This window comes from Hemiscyllium ocellatum, chromosome 32, assembly GCF_020745735.1.
Source record: "Hemiscyllium ocellatum isolate sHemOce1 chromosome 32, sHemOce1.pat.X.cur, whole genome shotgun sequence".
In the NCBI taxonomy this organism is placed as follows: domain Eukaryota; kingdom Metazoa; phylum Chordata; class Chondrichthyes; order Orectolobiformes; family Hemiscylliidae; genus Hemiscyllium; species Hemiscyllium ocellatum.
Genome location: NC_083432.1, coordinates 34,774,163 through 34,801,136, shown reverse-complemented (window position 1 = coordinate 34,801,136; position 26,974 = coordinate 34,774,163). Strand labels below are relative to the sequence as shown.

The window sequence follows — 26,974 nt, the reverse complement described above, 5'->3', positions numbered from 1 at the left end:
AAGGGTGAAAATAGATAAGTCCCCTTGGCCTGATGGCATTTATCTTAGGATTCTCTGGGAAGCAAGGGAGGAGATTGCAGAGCCATTGGCCTTGATTTTTATGTCTTCGTTGTCTACAGGAATAGTGCCAGAAGACTGGAGGATAGCAAATGTGGTTCCCTTGTTCAAGAAGGGGATTAGGGATAACCCTAGTAACTATAGGCCGGTGAGTCTCACTTCTGTTGTGGGCAAAGTCTTAGAGAGAATTGTAAAGGATAGGATTTATGAACATCTGGATAGGAATAATGTGATCAAGGATAGTCAGCATGGTTTTGTGAAGAGCAGGTCGTGCCTCACAAACCTTATTGAATTCTTTGAGAAGATGACTAAGGAATTGGACGAGGGTAAAGCGGTAGATGTGGTGTATATGGATTTTAGTAAGGCGTTTGATAAGGTTCCCCATGGTAGACTACTGCAAAAAATACGGAGGTATGGCATTGAGGGTGAGTTAGAAGTTTGGATTAGGAATTGGCTGGCTGGAAGAAGACAGAAGGTAGTAGTTGATGGTAAAGATTCATCTTGGAGTGCAGTTACCAGCGGTGTTCTGCAAGGATCTGATTTGGGACCATTGCTGTTTGTCATTTTTATTAATGACCTGGAAGAGGGGCTAGAAGGTTGGGTGAGCAAGTTTGCAGATGATACGAAAGTTGGTGGAGTTGTTGACAGTGAGGAAGGATGTGGCAGGTTACAGCGGGATATAAATAAGCTGCAGAGTTGAGCAGAAAGGTGGCAAATGGAGTTCAATGTAGGTAAGTGTGAAATGATTCACTTTGGTAAGAGTAACAAGAAGATGGGGTACTGAGCTAATGGTCGGATACTTGGGAGTGTGGATGAGCAGAGGGATCTTGGTGTCCATGTACACAGATCTCTGAAAGTTGCCACCCAGATAAATAGTGCTGTGAAAAAGGCATATGGCGTACTGGCTTTTATTGGTAGAGGAATTGAGTTCCAGAGTCCTGAGGTCATGTTGCAGTCGTATAAGACTCTGGTGCGGCCGCATCTGGAGTATTGTGTGCAGTTTTGGTCGCCATACTATAGGAAGGATATGGAGGCACTGGAACGGGTGCAGAGGAGGTTTACCAGGATGTTGCCTGTATGGTAGGAAGATCGTATGAGGAAAGGCTGAGGCACTTGGGGTGTTTTCACTGGAGAAAAGAAGGTTTAGGGGTGACTTGATAGAGGTGTACAAGATAATTAGGGGTTTAGAGAGGGTTGACCATGTGAACCTTTTTCCACGTATGGAGTCAGCTATTACGAGGGGGCATAGCTTTAAATTAAGGGGAGGTAGGTATAAGACAGATGTTAGGGGTAGATTCTTTACTCAGCGAGTCGTGTGTTCACGGAATGCCCTGCCAGTAGCAGTGGTGGACTCTCCCTCTTTATGGGCATTTAAACGGGCATTGGATAGGCATATGGAGGATAGTGGGCTAGTGTAGGTTAGGTGGGCTTGGGTCGGCGCAACATCGAGGGCCAAAGGGCCTGTACTGCGCTGTATATTTCTATGTTCTATGAATTCGACTGGGACAACACTACTATTATAGGACAAGCCAAACAGAGAACTGCCATAGAATTCCTAGAGGCATGGCACTCATCCGCAGATTCAATCAATAAGCACATCGATCTGGACCCAATATACCGGCCACTGCAGCGGACAGCTGGAACTGACAACCGGAAGCGACAGATTCAAACCACTACAAATGCCGGAGGAAAGATCACAGAAGCGCTTCACAGGAGGCTCCCAAGCACTGAGGATGTCACCTAGACAGGGGATGAAACGTCTGTAACACAAATTCCCAGCTCGGCGAACAGAACCACAACAACGAGCACCCGAGCTACAAATCTTCTCACAAACTTTGAATTTATTCATCACACTCATCATAATTTTATGACCCTTTGAGAGAAATAATTTCTCCTCATTTAGGCTTTAGATTTCTACCCCTAATCTTAAAGCAATGACCTCTCATTTTAGACTGACCAAGGAGGTATCATTATCTCAGCATCTACTGTGCCAATCCCCTTTAGCATCTTGTATACCTCAAGAATGATCTCCTTTCATTCTTTTAAACTCTGTAGAGTGTAGGCATAAACTGTTCAATCCCTGTTCATAAGGCAAACACATTATCTCTGGAACTGATCTAATGAACCTCCTCTGAACTGCCTGCAATGCAATTAAGTCCTTCAAGGATAGGGCCACCACAGTACGCAGTACTCCAGGTGTAGTCTCAGTAGTGTCATGGACAGTTGCAGCAACACCTTTGTACTCTCTTCCTTCAGCAAAAAATGTCAAAATTCCATTTGCCTTCCTTATTACCTTCTAATTATCTGCTGTTCATACCCTCGTACCCTGATCTCTGCACCGAAACACCCTAACGTTCCATTTACCTAATAAGTTGCCTTTCCATTCTTCTGATAACCTCAAATTTAATCAGGTTAAACTCTATCTGCCAAATTTTGGTCCATTCACATTACTTATACATTTCCATTTTTAAATTTCGTATTTCATTATGAAACTTACTTTCCCATATATCTTAATGTCATCTGTTAATTTGGCTATTGCACCCTCTATCCCTGCATTTATGTTATTAATATAGGTTGCAAATAGTTTGGGTCTGAGGACCGAATCCTGTGGCTTTCCGTTAGTTACATCTCGCTAACCAGAAAAAGACCTGTGTATCCTGATTCTGTGCTTTCTGTTGGTTATCCAATCCTCTATTAAAGCTAATAAACTAACCCTAACCTGAACGCCATGTTATCTCTCCTTGTATATTAACTTTTTGAGTGGGGCCTTAACAAATGTCTTCTGGAAATCCAGAAATACTACATCTACACGATAGCGAGTTTTGAGGTTTGTAGCTCAAGTTGAGATTCTGGGTGAAGGTTTGTTTGCTGAGCTAGAAGGTTTAATTTAAGACGTTTTGGCACCATACGAGGTCTGGTTACCCTCCGGACAAAGCACTGCTGAACACTGGCACCCTGGCAACATCCTTGTAAATCTTTTCTGAACCCTTTCAAGTTTTACAGCATCTTTCCGATAGGAAGGAGACCAGAATTGCACACAATATTCCAACAATGGCCTAACCAATGTCCTGTACAGCCGTAACATGACCTCCCAGCTCCTGTACAAAAAAAAGCAAGAATCATCAGCAGTGCTTCGTCCGGAGGCTCACTGAAGATGTTACCGAATATAGTGTTGAAACGTCTGAAAATGAACCTTCCAGCTCAGCGAGAAAACTTACATCCACATAGAGTCATGGAGACGTACAGCTGGAAACACATGCCAACCAGATATCCCAACCCAATCTAGTCCCAACTGCCAGCACTTGGCACATAACCCTCCAAACCCTTCCTAATCATATACCCTTCCAAATGCCTTTTCAATGTTGCAATTGTACCAGCCTCCACCACTTCCTCTGGCAGCTCATTCCATACACGTATCACCGTCTGTGTGAAAAAGTTGCCACTTAGGTCTTTTTTATATCTTTCTCCTCTCACCCTAAAACCTATGCCCTCTAGTTCTGGACTCCCCCACCCCAGGGAAAAGATTTTGTCTATTTGATTGAATTAGATTAGATTCCCTACAGTGTGGAATCAGGCCCTTCGGCCCAACAAGTCCACACCCACCCTCCGAAGAGCAACCCACCTAGTTCCATTTCCCTCCCCTTTTATCCTATCCATGCCACTCATACTTTTGTAAACCTCTATAAGGTTACCCCTCAGCCACCGACGCTCCAGGGAAAACAGCCTGAGCCTGTTCAGCCTCTCCCTGTAGTTCAAATCCTCCGACCCTGGCAACATCCTTGTAAATCTTTTCTGAACCCTTTCAAGTTTTACAGCATCTTTCCGATAGGAAGGAGACCAGAATTGCACACAATATTCCAACAATGGCCTAACCAATGTCCTGTACAGCCGTAACATGACCTCCCAACTCCTGTACAAAGGAAAGCATGCCAAACGCCTTCTTCACTATCCTATCGACCTGCACTTTCAAGGAGCTATGAACCTGCACTCCAAGGTCTTTTTGTTCAGCAACATTACCTAGGACCTTACCATTAAGTGTATAAGTACTGCAAAGATTTGCTTTCCAAAAATGCAGCATCTTGCATTTATCTGAATTAAACTTCTCAGCCCATTGGCTCATCTGATCAAGATGCTGTTGTAATCTGACGTAACCTTCTTTGCTTTCTACTACACCTCCAATTTTGGTGTCATGCGCAAACTTATTAACTGTACCTCTTATGCTTTCATCCAAATCAAGGCAGATGGAGTTTAATTCAGATAAATGCCAGGTGCTCCATTTTGGGAAAGCAAATCTTAGCAGGACTTATACACTTAATGGTAATGTCCTGGGGAATGTTGCTGAACAAAGAGACCTTGGAGTTCAGGTTCATAGCTCCTTGAAAGTGGAGTCACAGGTAGATGGGATAGTGAACAAGGCGTTTGGTATGCTTTCCTTTATTGGTCAGAGTATTGAGTGGAGGAGTTGGGAGGTCATGTTGCGGCTGTACAGAACATTGGTTAGGCAACTGTTGGAATATTGCGTGCACTTCTGGTCTCCTTCCTATCGGAAAGATGTTGTGAAACTTGAAAGGATTCAGAAAAGATGAACAAGGATGTTGCCAGGGTTGGAGGATCTGAGCTACAGGGAGAGGCAGAACAGGCTGGGGCTGTTTTCCCTGGAGCGTCGGAGGCTGAGGGGTGACCTTATAGAGGTTTACAAAATTATGAGGGGCATGGATAGGATAAATAGACAAAGTCTTTTCCCTGGGGTCAGGGAGTCCAGAATTAGAGGGCATAGGTTTTGGGTGAGAGGGGAAAGATATAAAAGAGACCTAAAGGGGCAACTTTTTCACACACAGAGTGGTATGTGTATGGAATGAGCTGCCAGAGGATGTGGTGGAGGCTGACACAATTGCAACATTTAAGAGGCATTTGGATGGGTATATGAATAGGAAGGGTTTGGAGGGATATGGGCCGGGTGTTGGCAGGTGGGGCTAGATTGGGTTGGGATATCTGTTCGGCATGGACGCGTTGGAGCGAAGGATCTGTTTCCATGCTGTACATCCCTATGACTTTGTTTATATAAATGATGAAAAGTAGTGGACCTAGCACCGATCCTTGTGGCACTTCACTGGTCACAGGCCTCCAGTCTGAAAAACAATCCTCCAGGATCTCGATTATCCACTTTGTATGATGCCTTCATGTCTTATTAATGGGCTGTCGATTGCTAATTTCCTTTTTTCTTTTGCAGAATATTATAAATGTAACAAACTATAACTTCTACAGCATCAGTATTACAGATCTCAATGTGCAGATTGTGTTTTTTAATGAAGTTATAGGAACTGTCAACATCAAAAACACTACAGTTTTCAGACCCTTGGGAGGCGGCCAGGTAATGAATATTGGCTCAGCTACAGTATGTGCTATTGATGTCGTTGCTGTTTTAACAGCAATGTTAATTAAGTTTTCAACAGGTTACCCAAAGCAATGTGATATCATATCTTTTGAAAATGTAAAACTTGTATCTACTGATACCAGTAGCATTTACTTCGATCCTCATTGGTTTTGTTACTTGCATTAAGCTCTACCAGGGGCAGCACGGTGGCACAGTGGTTAGCACTGCTGCCCCACAGCACCAGAGACCTGTGTTCGATTTTCACCTTGTGCGACTGTCTGTGTGGAGTTTGCACATTCTCCCCTTGTCTGTGTGGGTTTCCTCCAGGTGCTCTGGTTTCCTCCCACAATCCAAAGATATGCAGATTAGGTGAATTGGCCACGCTAAATTGCCCCTAGTGTTCAGGGATGTATAAGTTTGGTGCATGAGTCAGGGGTAAATGTAGAGGAATGGACCTGGATGGGAGCCTTTTCGGAAGGTCATTGTGGACTTGTTGGGCCGAAGGGCCTGTTTCCACACAGTAGGGATTCTAATTCTGAACTTCTGCATCTTGTCAAAAGCAGATCTAGCCAGGTTTTGGCAGCTAAATATATACAGTGAAAGTCTTTAACTTCAGACACATGCCTCACAGTCACACACTTGAAAATGAAAAGTAATAACAAAATACTATGGACAGTGGAAAATGAAAACAAAGTATTGGTAATATAATTTAAGATTGGGACTTGCTCTGACATATGATTTTTTGCAATTACAACAGCATATAGTATCCATATACATTAAAACAAATAATGGTTTCCTTTTGTTCAGTCAAATTTTAGCAGTTTCTCAGACAAGTACATGAGAATACAGCATCTTTATTGTTGCAAAAGCAATATGGTTATTGTAGCCCCTGCAGGATTTAAAAAAAACTGTTAGGGGAGTTTATTGGAGGCATAGTTAATTGATAGGTATGAAGTCAGCTTTTGCAGATAAGGAATATTCCTTGTTAGAAATGCATTTTGAGTTTTGCTTTCTGTTTTTCTGAAATTTAGACCAGATGCACACCATACACCTCACTAATTATTGAGGATCACTAATTAATAATGAGTGCTACATATAATTAATTCAGTGTGGACAAGCTATCACAGATTATTTACTAACACAGATGTAAGGAGGACATCACTATAATACTGTTGTCAGAATTTCAAACTTGTTATGTTTTGCTTTACAGTTCAAACACTTCAGTGAATTTCATTGTTAGTGTGATTTACATTTGTAAATGATCACTGTTATCTTCATTCAATAGATAAGACGATTAGCACATCTCTTTATACTCTGTCAGGATCATGTGTCTATTACTGTTCTGTATAGTGTGATTACATATTTTCCTGTGTTTCAGATTTTCTATGAGGTGACTGCCATCCTAGATGATTTAGGCATGTAGTAAGTATTATAATAAATTTTTGTTTGGAATTGTCTGGTCATAACTGAAGTGGCAGTGGTTAGGTAACTATTCCCTTGAGTTTTACGTAATGAAAAATAGTCTCACTATTCAGTGTAGAAACAAACAAAAGTTACACTGTGATGTGAAAGAAATAATTAGCATTCATTTCATGCCCTTCATGACTTCAGAAAGTCTTGGAATGTGTCACAGCCAACTGAATAATCTCAACGACAAGGTCGCACAATTTATGATGAGTTGCAACTCAAGTTGTATTGGTTGAAGGCTGCATTTTGGCCAGCACCAGGAGGATTTGCTGCTCTTAATAGATCCTATTGTGCATGTTTTACGTTCAGCTGAGACTTTGATATTACGTTAAGTGCCGCTAGCCTCTGACAACCTCTCAGTGTGATATTGACCTGTTAATCTCAATTCTGTACTCTGTTTTGTACCAATGTTTAGCCCAAACGTTTCTGATTCAGGTGTGAAAATAACTAATTGAGCCAATCTAACACATTTAAAATTCACCTTTAGAGGATGTCTAAGGCAATTGTAATAATGTAACACTCCTTCCTTTTGGGCATTTCCAAATAATAGTTATATCTTTCAGTTCTGTTGACTTGTTTCCTTAAGGTGACATCTCTTGTTGAGCTACTGTTCTGCAGTCTCTGGCATCTGACATTTCTTCATTATGTGAAGATCAGACAGTGATTGCATTGATAGCATTAAAATTAATTTAAAATTAGTGATATCCCTGAAATAACCTATTTATGGTGCATAGTAGATTCATTGATAGAACCACTAACAGTATACAAATGTTAATGAGTAATTTGCAGTATGTATCAGAGAATCTGTAACATTATCTTTTCTTTTTATCTTGAAGCCATTACTGTACAATGCCTGAAATCAAAGTGCACAATATTGTGATCTCGATACAGTAAGTACTGCAAGACTCGGCCATTTTCTTTAGTTGATTGAGTCTATTTGCAGATGTAATTGAAGTAAGTGAATAGAGTTATAAAGTCATACAGCATAGAAACGGGCCCTTCAGTCCAACTCGTCCATGCTGAACTTAATCCCAAACTAAACTCGTCCCACGTGCCTGCGTTTGGCCCATATCCCTCCAAACATTTTTTCATGTCATTTATATAATGTTTTTTAAACGTTTTAACTGTATCTGCACCCGCCATTTTGACTTGGAAGTTTATTCCACACCCGAACCGTGCTCTGTATAACCACACTTATGTCTTTTTTTAATCTTTCCCCTCTCACCTTAAAAATATGACCCCAAGTCTTGAAATCCCACACCCAAGGGAAAAGACACCTGCCATTCACCTTATGTGTACCCCTCATGATTTCACAAACCTCTGTTGTCTGATTTCTTTTGTTTAATTAGATCTCTACACTTATCCATTTGCAGAGCATGCTTTCAGTGCATCCCAGATCTAAAGAGAACAATGTAATGGCCACATCTCCACATATGTTTCCCTTCTATCATGAAGGACAGGATGTTCTGTTCTGCATTGGCAGCTTTCTTTCTGTGGAGTGGTGATTTCTTGAACGAGACCATTTGTTTTTTTGTTGCGGTTCCCTAATAAACTTGAATATTAGAATAAAAGAGTTTCATCCTGGATTACTCCTTTTAATGCTGTTCTGTACCTGTGCTTACAACTTCTTCTCCTCTGGCATGCTTTGCACAAGTAATCTGATCTTCTGTACAAAAGCAAGAATGTGCTGTCCTTTTCAATTTCAATACATGCTTGTAATTCAGAGCCTCAGTCTCTATGTCCTTGCATCCAGAGATGACTTGCAGTTTCTATCACATCCTTCACATCTTCCATTTATCCATGTATCACTGCACTTGGGAAGCTGCTGCTAACAGCTAGTCACATTTAAACAATCAACTTGTGAAAGCCAGTTATTTAATCCTGTTAATGTAGAAACCTTCCTGAAATATAAACAGAGTAGGAACTACCATTGACTGCCAAAATCGATTTTCAAATCAAATGCAGCACCAGTCTTCCAAAAATGTGTTTGTAAAAATAACAGCATGAAATTATTGTTCATTCTAATATTTTTTTCCTATCTTTTCCAGAGCAACAGTGACCGCTTGGTATTTGTCGCATTCTGAGCAAGTCTCCTTTGATGCCTACCAATATGTTGATTGTGGCTCCAACACCACCCACCTTCACAGCCCCTATTACCCTTCTCAGGGCAACCATTTGCAAGAGTTGCTCAGTTAACGCAAATAGTATTTTTGCCCTTTCACTAAAGGCTTCCAGCATGGCACAAACATGTCCTCCTCTGTGTGTAGGTATTGTGCTCCTGGACTGATGAGATGATCCATCAGCCAGTTCTGCACTTGTCTGCCTGATTATTTTATAGTGCTCTGTGTGGCAGTGTTACACGTGTAAGAGGAGTACATTAATTTGGAATGTCAAGCGTGTAATGGTGATTTGATAATCTGACAGTCTAGTAATAGAACATTCTGCTGAACTATCAGAGCTGGAAGATCAGATAAATTTAACTAGGGAATGACTAGGAACTGAACTGTGAACTGATATTTGTTAGTTCATTTCAGATATAATAGCTGCATCTTTGTGGCCTCTAAATTTAATTATACATTCCCTTAAAAAAGTCACCTTTCATTCATTAGGCTGTTGCCCCCTGTTAAAAGGGACACAAATGTATAGAAAGCTTAATTTTATGCAACATTTGTATATGGCATTCTGGACAACATCTGGAAGGTTCTTGTGCATTCATGGATAATGAACACTGCTATCTCTGAAAATACTTAATTGCAGAACAGCAGTATTCCCAATCACTAATGTGCAGTGACAGCATATACAAAGTTAGAGACCCAACACATTCTGAATGTGTTATTTACTGTGTTCCGAAAAGCCACATTGTTTATTATACTAGTGCCACTTATGGTCAGTGGATAAATGTATAGTGATATTGAGCTACACTGGTCAAGATGACCTTCCTTTTGATCCTGACTTGTTCTGATTTTAGATGATCTTTAATGGTTTCAGTTCAGAGAGAGGGGTTATATAATTCAAATGTAGTTATTTCACTGTCCCTGAACTAGGGCACTGTGATTTCTGCTTTAACTTTGAATGTTAGGTGAGTTTAAGACTGGTCTGATGGTTCCTGTAACTGAATTGATTGCAGACCTTCAGTAACAGCCCCAAACCGGTGCCAAAGGATGCATAAGAAACCATATTGCAGCAGGATGACATCCCTTTGACAGAGGGGAGAGGAATGTTGGAGGGGATTTTTTAAAATAAAAAAACCTTAGAGATGAATGCTTACCAAAACTTTACAGCCAGCCCCCAGTACGTAAGCATTAAAGATGACTGAGTGTGACTGTGTCTCGGCCATACAGAGCAAATACCCCTATTTTAAAAGCCTTAGATTTACTATTGTAGTTAATAGTCATAATTCAGTATTTTCTCTGTAATGTATGTAGTGTTCCCTCCATTCATTGGGGAGGACATTAGCACTTACCGCTTGCATGCACACTTCAAATTCTTTTAGTGATGGGGAGGAGGGTACAATTATTAGCACAGAAGATGCAATACACCCATATCAGTCACAGCTGACCACATTGTAAGTGCAGTTGTTCATCCCAGCTCGATCACTTTTAGCGATCGAAAATTGAAAGTTATTTCAAACAGGATATTGTTCTTGCCTTAAACCAAATCATAGGAACCCAAGCAAACTTTTATCTGAAGTGTATGTTGATGGGCAGTTGAGAAGAATTCATTGTTATCATACTTGGTTGTTGAGTCGTTGCTATCCATTGGATTTTGTTTGTTGCCGAGCAGGAACATTCTTTAAAACTTAGTTTTCCACTTTCACCATGTTTTCAAAAGTGACCCAGTTAGAAATTGATTGATTAGGTGTGGCAGAATTTGTTTCCATTGAATTTGCACAAACTACATCAAATGCTTTTACTGTAGGCCTCAGCTTGCAATGATTCACGTGGTCTTTTGCATTATTTTCACCTTCAGTTTTACTCATTGTTTCAATCACCTGGAACATTACTTCACATTTGCATCAGCAATAGAAGTAAAGCTATCCTATGTTATGCCTCACAGATAATTAAATGTTGTAGAATTGTCGGTATTTCTCGATTTAAAGAATACTTCTCTGCTTTCAGTGTTTCAGGTCAAACTATAATCTTGTCATATCAATGTTTCAATTTGAAATTACACTTCCTCAAGTAACTGTCTTTGTCCATAGATCCAGTCGATTTGGGCACCAATCATTGGTGCATTCTGAATCTTGTAATAGGAGTAAGCAAATATTTGGTAGATTGGGCTTTCTTCCAGGAAGAAAGATCTGTTTAGTTAGATTCTGCAGGACTTCAGACTCAGTGCTGAATGGAACTGCAAATCAAAGAAATCAACCAGAACTAATCTTATGATTTGTTAATCTGTCTCATGTTGAATTATTGACCAAAGTAATAGTTATATTGAACCTGATTAAACCAATTTGTTCTGTCCTTTGTGGTGGTCGCTGATGTTTGCTGATGAGAGTAAGGAGAAATTATATGACCTTTTATTTGCATTAAATACAGCAGATTATCACAGAATTGGTTATTTTAAATGACCAAAACAAGGAAGTACATTGGATTTGTGCTGATGTTAGTCCTTAAAATTTACCCATGCTTCTGATATTTTAAAAATGATTAAAGTGCAAATTTGATAAAGTTTGGAAACGTTTCATTGTCTAAGAAAATGTATTTATGATTTCACTGGCTAGATGAAGTCGTTATTTTCATCCTAATGATGTTTGTACCCATGGTAGTTAGGTGAACTTGTATTTTGATAAATATTGTGTTTAGTCATTTCGATTTGCTAAACTTTCTCAAGTGCAAAGATATTTAGAGATTAATTTCTATTTAGCAGTATGATCACTTTTATGTAATGGCTGTGTTTCTTTCACAAATATTACATATAAGGTTCATTAGGTAATGTAAGGACATTTTTTTCTACCAGGAATAGTGTTTATGTAATTGACACCATCTATAATTATACATCATCAAACTTAAAATATATTTCAAATTTAAACTGATAAATGTGTTTTAAACTTCTGCAGTAATATTCCTTCTTTGTCTTGCTTTGCTATACTTACCTCCTCACTTTTCTTTATTATGCATGACATGAGCATTGCTGGCAAGGCCAACGTTTAGTGCTGATCCTTTATTTCCCTTGTGGTATCCAGTTGCCTTCTTGATATTCTACAGATCATGAGGTGTAGGTGCACCAATAGTATTTATAGGGAGGGATCTGGGATCTTCATCTAGCAGCAGTGAAACAAGAAGAATAGCTTGTGTATAGAAAATGATTTCAGTGCAGATTGACATGACAGAATTTATCATTCTTTGACTTTTCCTGTGTAAGTGTATTTAATTAACTTTTATGCCTGACCCTGCACTATTGTAGACACAAAATTGAGAATTGGTGTGCAAATTTGCAGGTGTACAAATTATATGTTTTAAAGTTTGAGCCCTTGACAGCCAGTGGGTGTAATGTAAGAAATGGGAGTATATTCCTCAGAGATGTGTCTCAGTTAGTAAATTTGTGGCCTAAAATGTACTTGGCCATGTAGACCAAAAAGTGTGATACTCCGTCTCTGATCTGTGTACATCTGAGCAAGGACAGAGTTGGGCATGCATGGGTGGCCTCAGTGCTCTTGAGCTAGTTAACCCGAAGTGTGTCTGAGTTCTTGGTCTTGAGTATGACACCAACTCTGGCTAGTAACTTCAAATGATAGATTTAGATGGGATCAAGTCCTGAGGCAAAAAAACTCCACATTTGAATCATCCATCACTGCCTATGCTGAAGCATAAAAAATATAGTATTTTGGGCAAGCTGTACCTAAGTGGAACTTTTGTCCACAGTAAAATTTTCAGGAAATTGAAGGAGTAAAAGGGATTCATTTTGAGAACGTGTTTGGTACGTGTACTAAAGTTAGTGACTGAAGTATATTAAATAAGGAATTTCAACTAAAGTAATTTAGTTAACATCTCCATTCTCTAATTATATTTTAAGAATTTTAGATTTTTAAAAATGTTTTGCAATTGGCATGTTATTTTATTATTTAAATTTGCAGAGTATTTCACTCATTTATGCATAAACCTGTAGGTGCAGTAACAAAGAACACATGACCTTCCTGCAGAGTTTTGAGCTTGCTGTGTTGCACTAAAATCGCACCTAATATAAATCGACTTGAATGGAGCTTAAATGCAGTTAACATAAAATTCTATTTGCATAACTGTATTCACTTTTAAATGCATAAATTGCCAGATATAAGGCAGTAAATTAAATCCTGAACATCAGCTTTGTTCAGCTTCCTTCTAACGTGATCTGAACTGTGGATTAAGTTTCAATTTCGTAATTCCTTTGCAGGTATCATTATTTCACATAATTAAGCATTCTAAAGACACCTTTCAACGCAGCCCATGATAATTAGTTAAGCCTGTGAAATAGATTGCCTCATTGCAATTAATGTTTTCAGTCTGTAGTACTGATAAATCGTGGGATGAACACAAAAGGTTATTAAACTACATTAAATAATGACACAGCTGGTAAACCACTGCTGAAGTGTGATGTGGTTTTACTCAGCTTTTCTTAATTAAATCTGCTCAGTGGAAAGTATGCTAAACATTTTATTTAGTAATTGAGCCTTAAAGTAATTTGAAATGTTGGTTAACTTGGTGATTAAGTAATGGGGGGGGGCTCAGTCAGCCAGGTTGAAATCGATAACTGATTTGGGGGAGTATCCCAGTTATACATCTGTATATTGGGAGAGGCATCACTCTTTTATGTAGTTGTGGACTGGGAACACCTTGTTCTGAAAGGTCTTTAAATCCTGCCATTGTGAAAACTAGCTCTGAATTGGCTACTGTACATCAACTGGTTGTGAAACTCTCAATGCACTGTTTGTACTCTTGGATTTGATTGTTCAGATAATAAAATAATTTCTGATGTTAATAATTGATGGCATGAAATTGCATCACCAATAATATTATTGAGCACTTTTCCATGTGTAAACCCAGTGACACTTTAATATGGTAACCACACTGCTGCAGTCCAGGAAAAATTAAGTGTTGATCTTAATGCTACTCCTTACATTAGGTTACAAAAATGGGAAAGATGCTTTCATTCATTCCTTATGTATAGCCAATATGCACAACAGAAAGATAACTGAAAATTGAATTATTGTTGTCCAACTTAATTGCAAAATGATAAAATATTACTTTAAATGTAGTGAGTTTTGTAGAAAGTATTGTATCACACTTAAATATTGTTTTAGTTTGGTACTACCCTATGTTTTCAAATGGATTGTATTGTAACTGTGGCTTTGTTGCTAATTAAAAGATAATTGACATTTCTTTGTGAGGTTGAATTACTATATAAATGCATAATGATTTGTAATTAATGCTAATCATTTGCAAGATAACATGGTAGTTGTGACTTGGATATCAACACTCAACATTTTGAAGTGGATTAGGAAGACTTAAGTCAAAAAGAAAATTATCACCACTTTGGGTAAATTTGATTTGGAGATGCCGGTGTTGGACTGGGGTGTACAAAGTTTAAAAACCACACAACACCAGGTTATAGTCCAACAGGTTTAATTGGAAGCACACTAGCTTTCGGAGTGACATTTCTTCATCAGGTGATAGTCTACCTGATGAAGGAGCGACGCTCCGAAAGCTTGTGTGCTTCCAATTAAACCTGTTGGACTATAACCTGGTGTTGTGTGATTTTTAAATTTGGGTTCACATATTATCATTACAACTCATTTGCGTTTACAGTGGTAGAACATAAATGGAATTCTATCAAAGAGTGTAACAGAACATGTCAGTTCTAAATATGGCATCATATTCTCATTCAGAATTAATGTTAATTTCTTTTTATTGAATTTATAAACTCGTTCACAAGCAGATTTCCTTAAAATGCTATAATATCTACTGGTGTTCCTTACAATAACAACTTTTATTGATATAGTGTTTTTAAAATAAAACATTCCAGGATATTTCACAGGGTCTATATAAAGCAGAATTTCATGTCACATTACATAAGGTGACAGAAGGGCTGATCACCAAAAGCTTGGCCAAAGAGGTATGTTTTAAGGAATGTCTTAAATGTAGAGAATTTTAGGGAGGATTCTAGAGTTCAACATCTAGGTGAGTCTAGGCACGGTGACTATAAGCATGACGCATTTGAAATTTGGGGATGTTCAAGACAGCAGAATTAGAGTTCCGCAGAGATCTGATGGTTATTGGGTCTGTAGAAGATTCCAGAATGGGGACGTGGAGGTATTTGAAAATGAGGATCAGAATTTTAAAGTCAAGACATTGGTTGACTGGGAACCATTATTGGTCAGCAAGCACTGGCACAATAAGTGAATAGTATGAAGGATGTAGACAACAGATCTTATCAATGACCCCAAGTTTTTCAAGGTTAGTCTGAGATATTGGCCAAGGATGCATGGAAATATTCAAGTATAGAGGCAAAAAAGGCAGAGTTGGGCATTGTTCTGGAGATAGGAATAGGCAGTCTTAGTGCCTATAGATGGTCAGAAGTTCATATTCAGTTTTCAAATGACACCAGGTTTGTGAACATTTGGTTCAGTGTTCAGATCATTCTCATATGGGGTGGTTTTAGTAGCTGGAGCAAATAATTTGCAGGGCTTAAATATAGTGGCTTTGATCCTCACAATATTAGAGGAAATTTCTGCTTATCCAGTTGTGGATATCAAGGAACCATTTTGATTATTTAGTAACGGTGATTGAATTGTGAGAGGTGATAGTGGTGAGGTAACGTTGGGTGTGATCAGCAAATAAATGAAAATAGTTTTCAAATAAAATCATGGAAGAGCAGTGTGTAAGTGACAATTAGAACAGAGTTAAACCAAGGATAGAGTCTTAGGAGCCCTGTAAGATAACCATGAAGGAGCAGCAGGAAGAGATGCCATTGATGGTGGTACTCTGGCTATGATTCAATAGGCCAATGTCAAGCTGCCATAGTTTTACTTGACCATTGGGCTGCTCTCTCATTAGAGAAATGACTGATGGTGAATTAACCTGAGGGCCACCATATCTCAGGTGAGGGGAAAAGTTGAGAAGGAGAACCTTGCATGGTAACCTCACCTTGCAATAAGAATTGAATCCATGCTGTTGGTGTAATGCTGCTTTGCAAACCAACTGTCCAGCCAATGAGCTAAAATGGATAAGAATGTAACCATATGGATATAGTCCACACAGATGGATAACAACTGAAAAGCACTGAAGATGGTGTGGTCAACAATGTCAAAGGCTGCAGGCTGGTCAGGACTATTGTCATCGTCATGAAGATTGTCATTTATGACATCATACTATTTTAGTGTGATAACTGGGGCAGGTATCCAAACAAGGTAACCCTTGATGCTGGGAGGCATGATAGTGCTACAGAAAGTAACAATGGTGTTTTAAAACTGGGTTATTAAGAAAGTACATTTTTACTTGAACCAACAAGCCTCAAGTTATGGCAATAGATCTAAACGTATCCTCCAATGACAATGGCCACATCTGGATCCGGGTTACAACTGCTTATTTTGGCATGTTTTGAGTGATGTGTTTGATCAGAACTCAGCACTGCTGGAATGTTCCTCTTCATAATGTCCAAATGGGGAAGACTGCACCTATTTAATGCCTCACTTCACTCTGCTGGAATAGAAGGTTATCGCATTACAAAAAAGCTCCCTTTGCTGCTTCTGACCAAAGCCTAAAATTTGGAAACTTTGAAAATTATATTGTGTGAATTTTGCATGAAATGTTTACCAAGGATAGAACATGGGAGACTGGCTAGGGATGCATTGGATTGGTCATGTATGCAGGTAACAAGACCATAAGACATAGGAGTGGAAGTAAGGCCATTCGGCCTATCGAGTCCACTCTGCCATTCAATCACGGCATTCCAATGCCACTTACCTGCACTCTCCCTGTAGCCCTTAACTCCTTGCAAGATCAAGAATTTATCAATCTCTGCCTTGAAGACATTTAACGTCCTGGCCTCCACTATGCTCCGTGGCAATGATTTCCACAGGCCCACCACTTTCTGGCTGAAGAAATGTCTCATTTCCGTTCTAAGTTGACCCCCTCTAATACTAAGGCTGTGCCCACGGGTCCTAGTTTCCCCACCTAACAGAAACAAATTCCCAGCATCTACCCTTTTTAAGTCATGTATTATCTTGTAAGTTTCTATTAGATCTCCCCTCAATCTTCTAAACTCTAATGAATACAATCCCAGAATCCTCAGCCATTCATCATATGTTAGGCCTACCATTCCAGGGATCATCCGTGTGAATCTCTGCTGGACATGCTCCAGTGCCAGTATGTTCTTCCTGAGGTGTGGGGCCCAGAATTGGACACAGTATTCTAAATGGGGCCTAACCAGAGCTTTATAAATTCTCGGTAGCACATTGCTGCTTTTACATTCCAACCCTCTTGAGATAAATAGCTACATTTGCTTTCTTAACCACGGACTCAACCTGCAAGTCAACCTTAGAGAATTCTGGGCTAGCACTCCCAAATCACTTTGTACTTTGGCATTATAAATTTTCTCACCATTTGGAAAGTAGTCCTTGCCTGTATTTTTTTTATCAAAGTGCAAGATCTCACATTTGCTCACGTTGAGTTTCATCAGCCATTTCTTGGACCACGCTCCTAAACTCTAGATCTTTCTACAGTCTCCCCATCTCCTCAGAACCACCTGCCTATCCGCTTTACTCCATACATTGGTACACTTCGCCAGAATGCCCCTAGTCCTCTCATCCAGATCATTTCTATATTAAGTGAACAGCTGCGGCCCCAACACTGAACCCTGCGGGGCACCACTTGTCACTAGCTGCCATTCTGAAAAAGAACCTTTTATCCCAACTCTCTGCCTTCTGTCAGAATAATGATAAAGCACTTAAAATTAATCGCTGAACTCAGTCTCTACCACAATGTTGTGGAGGTGTAAATAGGTGGCCTTAGTGCTGGTGCAGATGGATAATTAGACATTCATTCCAGGTTCATAAATTGGCATTTGTAAACCCGTTCGCTCAGCCTCAGACATTAATCTTTAAATGAGAGCCACTTAATCAGGTTAAATATCATGCTACTACCATACACAAGCTAGTCTTAACTGAGTTGCTAGCACCTAGCATGAATATTGCTAAATAGCTGTGAATCATGAATGGACTCAAATATATAATTCCTCACTATTAAACTCCCAAGCTATTCTGTGAAAAGCAGGTAAAAAACATTCAACATTAAGGAGAAGGGATGCATGATGAGCAATATCTTGAAACAGTGCTGAAGAATATTAATGACAAACATGAGAATGTATTTGGATAAAGGTCTTTTTGATTCAAATCTTTAATCTATTTCATACAGATACATTAATGGATTTTTTTATTAATAGTATTGCACATGGTAATTCCAATCCCAGAAGGCAGTCAGACCTGTTTTCAAGCAATTTAGGCAAATGGTGTAAAAGAGTTGTTGATCAAACCTGGGAATTTTGTGGCCTGCTGTGGAACAGATACATTTTAAATTACAGTACAATAGGCCACTGAGACTTCTTTATGAGGCTCATAGAGGGGTATGGAATTGTATAGTAAATTTCAGGATTGAACAAAATTACTTATAGTTACAGAATCAAAGTGATTGTAGAGGAAAAGTAGTGTTGTGCTGGCAGGTGACAGCTGTTGAGTTTTTCATATTTGTCACCTGCTAGCACAACATCTCCTTTTCTTCTACAATCACTTCGATTCATTAGTTAGGTGGGGTTGTTCAACAAGCTACATATAACAGGACTATTTTACATTCTAGTGTTGTCCAATTAAAACACGGCTAATACAGAACTTTTCTCAGTTAGAGGAGAAGGGTTTTCATTATCTTGAGGTTAAAGAGCCTGACAGTTCAGTTCTTCACCACTGTTGATTATAGTCTGTAGACTGAAACCCAAAAAAGGAACAGAGAAAAGGGCACATTAAAATCATCATCAGATGTGTGTTCAACAAACAAGTGCTTTATGTGCAGTCCTACACTTCAATGTTTAACATATTTATGTTTTAATTTGCATATTTTATTTTGGTTCACTTCCAGTACACTTCACGCAGGTTCACTTAAAAAGACAATTACATAGCATCTTTTTGTCAACTACAAGCCCAAGCATGCATTCTCATTTTATCCACTCATGATCTGCTCTTAACATTTAACCCGTTTATTAGATATTTCAGAGATTTGGCGGAACATCATGCTCCCATGTTCACTCCAAGCAGTTGTTCATTTAACATTCAGACTGAAATAGCTGAAGGTATTTGCTAGTAAGTGGACTTCAGTTGAAAGAATGCAGCAGATAATCAGCAATACAATGTTTGACCAACAGACTATTTAAGGGCCTGCAATTAAAAGCTTGTCTCCTTTTCAAGGTCTTTAATCTGAGCTTTCAGTTTGGAAAACAGTCAAACCAAAGCACCACTGACCCACAGAAAACCAGTAACTCCTCCAGTTCATCTTTGACTCCAAAGGCAGATTTGAATACATAAGATCAGGAAGCTCTTTCACTCAGGTAACAATAAAGCCTACCACGCAACCACATAGTCACATTGGTGTTTTAACTACCTTTAGAAGGCAGACTTACATATGAAAAAGCATTCCTGTTCTTGTGGATCCAGTGATGATGAGTGTGTTTCCTATGCATGCTTAACCTTGTATTAATATTTCAAGAACAACAGGTGTCATTCACTGATACATATGCTTTTATGTATGAATGTATTTGCGTGGTTTGTATGTATGTGTATATAAGGTGTATATATAAAATGTGGCTGATCTCAATGAACTGGTCATTTGGACAGATAAGTGCCATAACGGCTTTTAACTCTGACAAGTCAGGCGTTTCATCTGGAGAGGCCAAACAAGGCAGAGGGAAATGTAATTAATTGGAGAATATCAAGGGGTGTAGAGTAAGTCTGGGACCTTAGATTGAATGTCCACAGATGCCTGAAGATAATAAGACAGATCGATAAAGGTATTTAAGGCGGCAAATGGACCCTTTTACCAGCTCAGGTATGGAATATAAGAACCAGGAGAATCTGAGGGAAGTAAATAAATCACTAAGTAAGCTATAACTTGAGTACTGTGTTCTGGTCACAGAAAGGACGTTAAGTGCACTAAGGAGGGTCCAGAGGAGATTGCCAGTGCTGGAAATGTGCAGCTACGAGAAAATATTGGACAGGCTGGTGTTGTTCTCTTTGGAATAGGGGAGGCTGACAGGAAAAATCGTTGAGCTGGACAGAATTGTGAGTAGTCTGGCTGAGTGGATGAGAAGGAAACTCTCTCCAAAGGAGAAACAGCCTTTCTGCATCTATCATGTCAAGTGTCCTTGGAACCTTTGTATGTTTCAGTGAGGTCACCTCACATTCTTCTGAACTCCAATGAGTACAGGTCCAACCTCCCTTCATAAAGTATTCCCTCCATACCTGGTTTAAGTAAGTGAACCTTCTTTGCACTACCTCCAATACCAGTATATATTTCCATATACAGGGGAACTGAGACTTATTCGCAGTATTCCAGAGCATATGCATAGATAGGGTTGATAGTCAGAAAATCTTTTTCCCAGAGTTGAAATGTCTAAAACTAGTGGACATGCATTTAAGGTGAGAGGGGGAAAGTTCAAAGGAGGTGTGAGGGGCAATGTTTTTTAAAGGTGTATGTTCGGAGTCTGGAATGCATTGCCAGCAATCATGGAGGCAGATATGTTTAAGGGACCTTTAGATAAGTACATGAATATGCAAGGAATGGAGGGAAATGGACTAAGGACAGACAAAAAGCATTAGTTCAATTTGGCGTCATGTTCGGCACGTCATGGGTGGGGCGGGGGCGTTCCTGTGCTCTACAGTTTTATGTTTTATTCCAGCTATGATCTGACTAGCGCCTCATACAGATTTAGCATGACATCCATACTTTTATGCTATATTTCCATTGAAATAACATCAATATTCCATTCGCCTTCCCTATTACCCACTGAACTTGGGTGCTACGTTTTTGTGATTCATGGACAAGGATTCCTAAATCTGTCTGTTCTGTAACTTTTTGCCCAGTTTAAGATGTGGAGCAATACCGGTTTCAGTTCATAGAATCTGTATCTGCATTTTGGAAATGGTACAATTTCATTTAAGTAAGTGAATACTTACTGAGTATCTTTTAACACGTTTATAACCAGGGGTCTGACCTTCAGGTGGAATTTCAGACTCAGAAGCTTCTGGGAAAAGAGAAAATCTCAGCAACTATGATCTTACATTCATATTAGCACATTTTAAAACTTTACAATTTCTTTTCCTGCCTTCTTATCTCCTCCCCTGACAGGTCAGCTTTGGAATTCATTGACGTTTCAAGGAATCTTTAGCCCTTGACTCCTCACCTAAGAATCCATTTCCAATACTTGTTTACAAATAGGGAATACTGGTAGGCTATTGGGTTGGATTGGATATGTTTCTATCCATAAATGCATACATTTAAAAACAGAAACTACTGACGCAGATCAGGAATCACAGCCCTAATTAGTTACGCTCCTCTTTGGACACAGAACCTCCTGTGGTTCCAGTCACTGTCTTGGTTCAGTTCACCACTGAACGGACAATTAATTTGACTCAGAGCCTCCTCCTCTGTAATGGTTAGTTCAGCATCACAAGGTGCATTTATCCATTAAGCTACTGGGGCAGCTCCATCTTGCACTTTAATCATTAGTGTATTGGGAAAGATGTCACAGAGTGAGGCTCCTATCTTCCCACCTTAATTTTTAATCAAAAAGATCACATTTATTCTAAATTTTGTCTGAAATTGATCTTAATTTTGTAGTGTGGACCTTTGAACTTTTGTACTGACTTAAATCATCGCAATCCTTGCTCTAGCCCAGTTCGGAGATATATGGGGAAAATAACCACCAGAACACCAAACCTCATCTGTTACTGTCTGATAACTCAAACACACAAAGCACGCAAAAAGCAGAACCAAGTCCTTGGCCTTAGGTCAGGGTAGATGGGGAAATGGCAACATAACATTGAAGATATAGCCTTAAGTGAGTTTGTTTGAAAGGAAATGAAAGTAGTTTTAAAATAAAATTGAAAGCTATGAGAAAGATGTCAAGACAAATAGGGAATGGGTGACATTGTGCTTTGATTCTAGAGGAAAGAAAAACTGATTATATAAAAGGAATTCTACAGTTTGTCCTTAAAAAGAATAAAATAGAGCAGGAGTTAGTGTGATGCTGATGATTTTGGCAAGGAGGAAAATTTTTGAAAGATTACAGGTTTGCACTTGAAAGGAATAGGACAGGAAAGTTTTTAGAAATATTGACCTTAGAAAGTAACACAAAACCAGCAAAGCCAACAAAAGGAACTGTCTTAATTAAATATATATCCTTAATTAAATATATATCCTGTACATATTAATGGTATGTATACCTTTGCTTCTTGCTGGTTGATTTGAGGGTTTGGATTGTTTCCTTCTCATAATTTCATCCTGAAACAGGAACAATGAAGGTCAAATTTTCCAACTGTGGCCTAGAAGATGTCAAACATCTTGTTAAAATGAACTGGTGAGTGTTTATGGCCTCTGGAACAATATCAAAAAAAGTGACAGAAACCAGGTATGAATTAAATGGTGTTTTTAGTTGGTCTACTAAAACTTTCCAGCCTGGGCATAATCCTGGGAAATCGCCTCTCCACCCTCCCAGTGTTATTACATTCCCTCTAATGTGGATTCCAGAACTGTACAAAATACCCTAGCTGTCACCTACAAGGACAGCTGTATGTGGTACTGCCTGGACTCAGCTTAATGCTAAGGTCTTATTATGCGTGTTGATACAATTAGGGAAATGAGGAGAGACAATGACTGTGATAATCAACTATGATCCAGTAGTATGGTGGGGTGGGCCTGAGCAGCCTAATATTCTATATCTAGTCCTCTGTTCCTCAAGCATGAGGGACAGACCAGCCACAATTCTCAGGGGAGAATACACACAGGGAAATCATCCTGTTCAGAAATGTTATTAAAAACTTCTAGAACAGGTAGGATTTTAACCTGGGCCTAAACTGCCTGTTCTTGCACACAGTGTAACATGCTGTATTACTAATGTTAAAATAATCTAGCATGGATTATGGGCATCTTCCATAACTGTTGCAATTTGAGTGAAATTGTCTGGATTCTCTGGGGTCCCCAGTGGGCATATTTCTCAAACACCATCTTTAACAATTGACTTTTGGTTGCTGTGGAGTGTACAAGACACCCAGGAGCCATCACCATACTGCAATATTTAAAACAGACAGTAACAGCAACCCAAATGACTTTAGCAATAATCAAACACACCGTGACTAGGGTTTTCCAAATGATTTGCTGGGTCATACAGATTGGGAAACTGCCAAGTTTGATCAGAGCTGTGTTGCAATGTTGGGACAGCAACATCCCGAGGTTGACAAGTTCAAACAAATCAGCCAGATTTTGAGTGACTGATTTTTACCCAATGGTGCCTTTTAGAGAAATGGAGAAGTGTTGGACATACGAGCAAAACAAGTCTTCATTACAGTCATAGAGTCATAGAGATGTACAGCATGGAAACAGACCCTTCGGTCCAACCCGTCCATGCCGACCAGATATCCCAACCCAATCTATTCCCACCTGCCAGCACCCGGCCCATATCCCTCCAAACCCTTTCTATTCATATACCCATCCAAATGCCTCTTAAATGTTGCAATTGTACCAGCCTCCACCACATCCTCTGACAGTTCATTCCATACACGTACCACCCTCTGCGTGAAAAAGTTGCCCCTTAGGTCTCTTTTATATCTTTCCCCTCTCACCCTAAACCTCTGCCCTCTAGTTCTGGATTCCCCAACCCCAGGGAAAAGACTTTGCCTATTTATCCTATCTATGCCCCTCATAATTTTGTAAACCTCTATATGGTCACCCCTCAGCCTCTGACACTCCAGGGAAAACAGCTCCAGCCTCTTCAGCCTCTCTCTGTAGCTGAAATCCTCCAACCCTGGCAACATCCTTGTAAATCTTTTTTGAATCCTTTCAAGTTTCACAACATCTTTCCGATAGGAAGACCAGAATTGCATGCAATATTCCAACAGTGGCCTAACCAATGTCCTGTACAGCCGCAACATGACCTCCCAACGCCTGTACTCAATAGTCTGACCAATAAAGGAAAGCATACCTTTTTCACTATCCTATCTACCTGTGACTCCACTTTCAAGGAGCTATGATCTTGCACTCCAAGGTATCTTTGTTCAGCACACTCTCTAGGACCTTACCATTAAGTGTATAAGTCCTGCTAAGATTTGCTTTCCCAAAATGCAGCACCTTGCATGTATCTGAATTAAACTCCATCTGCCACTTCTCAGCCCATTGGCCCATCTGGTCCAGATCCTGTTGTAATCTGACGTAACCATCTTTGCTGTCCACTACACCTCCAATTTTGGTGTCATCTGCAAACTTACTAACTGTACCCGTTATGCTCGCATCCAAATCATTTATGTAAATGACAAATACTGTGAGTTATATAGAATTAGATGAAAATAAAGATCTCAGACACAGGCCATTTTAGCCTCAGGCCACAAACAATGTTTAATTATCAATCCAATTGGAGAGGCGGCATTGAAGCCAGACTTTCTGCTCAGGGGGAAGGGACGTTACCACTAAATCAGACATCCCCCTCAGTTGGTATTGATATTACACATAGTTGATCTTTAATCAGAACTTGTGAAATAAGATACAAGTTCCTTTGATCTGTCAGGGTTTCACAGTCATTGCTCTGTCCAGCACAGAAAAAGGCCCTGCAGCTCATCGTATCCATACTGGTCAAAAGCAACCACCTAACTATTCTCATCCCATAACCTTGTCTCCCTTGGCATCGCAAAAGCACATCTAAACACTTCTTAAATATTATGACGAATTAATGAGTTTTGAGAAGATTTGTAGCTCAGGTTGAGGTTCTGGATGGAGGTTTGCTCAGAGCTGGAAGGTTCCAGGTCAGCGAGCAAACCTACATCCATTATGATGAATTCCTAAATGTATGATAGTTTCTGCCTCTACTCCTCTCATAGCCAGTGAGTTCCAGATGCCTACTACCCTCTGAGTGAAAGTCAATTGCACCACATCTCCTCCAAACCTTCTGTCTCTTACCTTAAATCTCTGGTCCTGGTCACTAATCCCTCCACCACAGGTAAGTTCCTTCCTATCTATGCTATCTGCATCATCCTCTTCCCAGCCTCCATTTCCTCTGCTGTAAGGAGAATTATCCAGTTTACCTGATCTCTCTTTGTAACAAAGGCTCTGCAGCCCAGGCAACGTCCTGGTAAATGTTCTCTGCACCTTCTCCAGTAGTGAACTATCACATCCCTCTTCTAATATCGATTCCAGAACAATACTCTAGCTGTCACCTATTCAATACAGTTCCAGCATAATCACTCTGCTCTTTAATTCATCAGGGACATAGAATTTAAGCAAATCACTTTGTCTCCCTGCACCCCCCCCCCCACCCCAGGGTTATTACAGGGTGAACTTGCAAGCAAGAGGGCGCTACTGTAAAGGAAGGAGAGACTGGGTTACACTGACTGGGTCACAGATCCACCAGCTAGGTCACAGATACACCTAGATACACCGACTGGGGCACATGTACACCCAGATATACCTACTGGGGTACAGGTACACCCAGATACACCGCCTGGGGCACAGGTATACCCAGGTACACTGACTGGGGCACAGGTACACCCAGGTACACTGGCCGGGGCACAGGTAAGCCCAGATACACCGCCTGGGGACAGGTACACCCAGGTACACTGACTGGGGCACAGGTACACTGGCCGGGGCGCAGGTATGCCCAGCTACACCGGCCGGGACACAGGTATGCCCAGATCCAACGACTGGGGCACATGTACACCTAGATATACCGGTACGTCCAGATACACCGACTGGGGCATAGGTACACAGCTATACCAGCTGGGTCACAGGTACATCCAGGTACACTGGCTGGGGCACAGGTATGCCCAGATACACCGACTGGGGCACAGGTACACCCAAGTACACTGGCCATGGCACAGGGACACCCAGAGACACTGGGTGGGGCACAGGGACACCCAGACACACCGGGTGGGTCACAGGTACGCCCAGATATACCGACTGGGCACAGGTACGCCCAGATACACCAACTGGGCACAGGTACGCCGACTGGGCACAGGTACAAAAGGTGGGCACAGGTACACTGACTGGGGCACAGGTACACCGGCTGGGTCACAGGTACAAAAGGTGGGCACAGGTACGCCGACTGGGTCACAGGTACACAGACCAGCCCAACACAATAGAAAGGACCTGTACGCCCGGTTGGGGCTCGGATTAATCAATGTGTTCATTGCCTAGTTGCGGTTGTTCCCGTGTCGACCAGCCTTACAGAGAGGATGTGGGTGGAGAGAGCTGTTACCTCCTGTGCCTTGACTCTCTTATCCAGAATCCACTGCCTGCGCCGGCCTTCCCAATGCAGTGCAGAGGCCATTGCAAAAGGAGACTGTAGCTGCAGAGCGGGGCTGAGAGAGAGATCACAGCTCAACAAAGCAAACTGTCTGTAAGGGAGCTCCGACACACACTCTCACACACACAGTGCAAGCGTCACTTAGCAACTGGTCGCCAAAAGTAGCCGGTGGCGGCGCTTGTGGTCTGCTGTTGCTTTCCCGCAATAAATGCTTTCTGACAAACTTCAAAAGTTTTACTTTCGAACGCTGCCAAACATTTGCAAGATGTAGTCACGGCTAACCTGGTTTCACTGCCCCCACCCCCTTCCCTCTTGGTATCGGGGGAACCCAATGCGAGCTCCCCATCTCAATCTCCACGGTCAGCAGCCCTGCTCCCTGCAGGTTAAATGCTGGATGAAGAGTGGGGTCTGTCATTGGTAAAAAGGAGCAGCCACATCTGAGGCCAGGGGCTGTGTGTTTTGGTTGAGAGCAAACCATTACATTGCAATTTCTCCCAGGCATCATTCAAACTTCACCGCCTCATTCTTGATGAGAAATGCACATCTCTT

At 40.5% G+C, this 26,974-nt stretch overlaps 1 protein-coding gene across 3 annotated transcripts in view; it reads left to right on the top strand.

Moving 5' to 3' along the window:
- tmem106a (transmembrane protein 106A) overlaps positions 1–14,197 on the top strand; it is a 32,455-nt gene extending 18,258 nt beyond the window's left edge. For all 3 annotated transcript variants that reach the window (XM_060848830.1, XM_060848831.1, XM_060848832.1), the window contains 4 exons: positions 5,288–5,428; positions 6,810–6,853; positions 7,735–7,788; positions 8,947–14,197. In XM_060848830.1, the coding sequence (XP_060704813.1) occupies positions 5,288–5,428; positions 6,810–6,853; positions 7,735–7,788; positions 8,947–9,094 (387 nt within the window). In that variant the 3' untranslated portion in view covers positions 9,095–14,197. The remainder of the gene's footprint in view (positions 1–5,287; positions 5,429–6,809; positions 6,854–7,734; positions 7,789–8,946) is intronic.
- Positions 14,198–26,974: the final 12,777 nt, after the last annotated feature.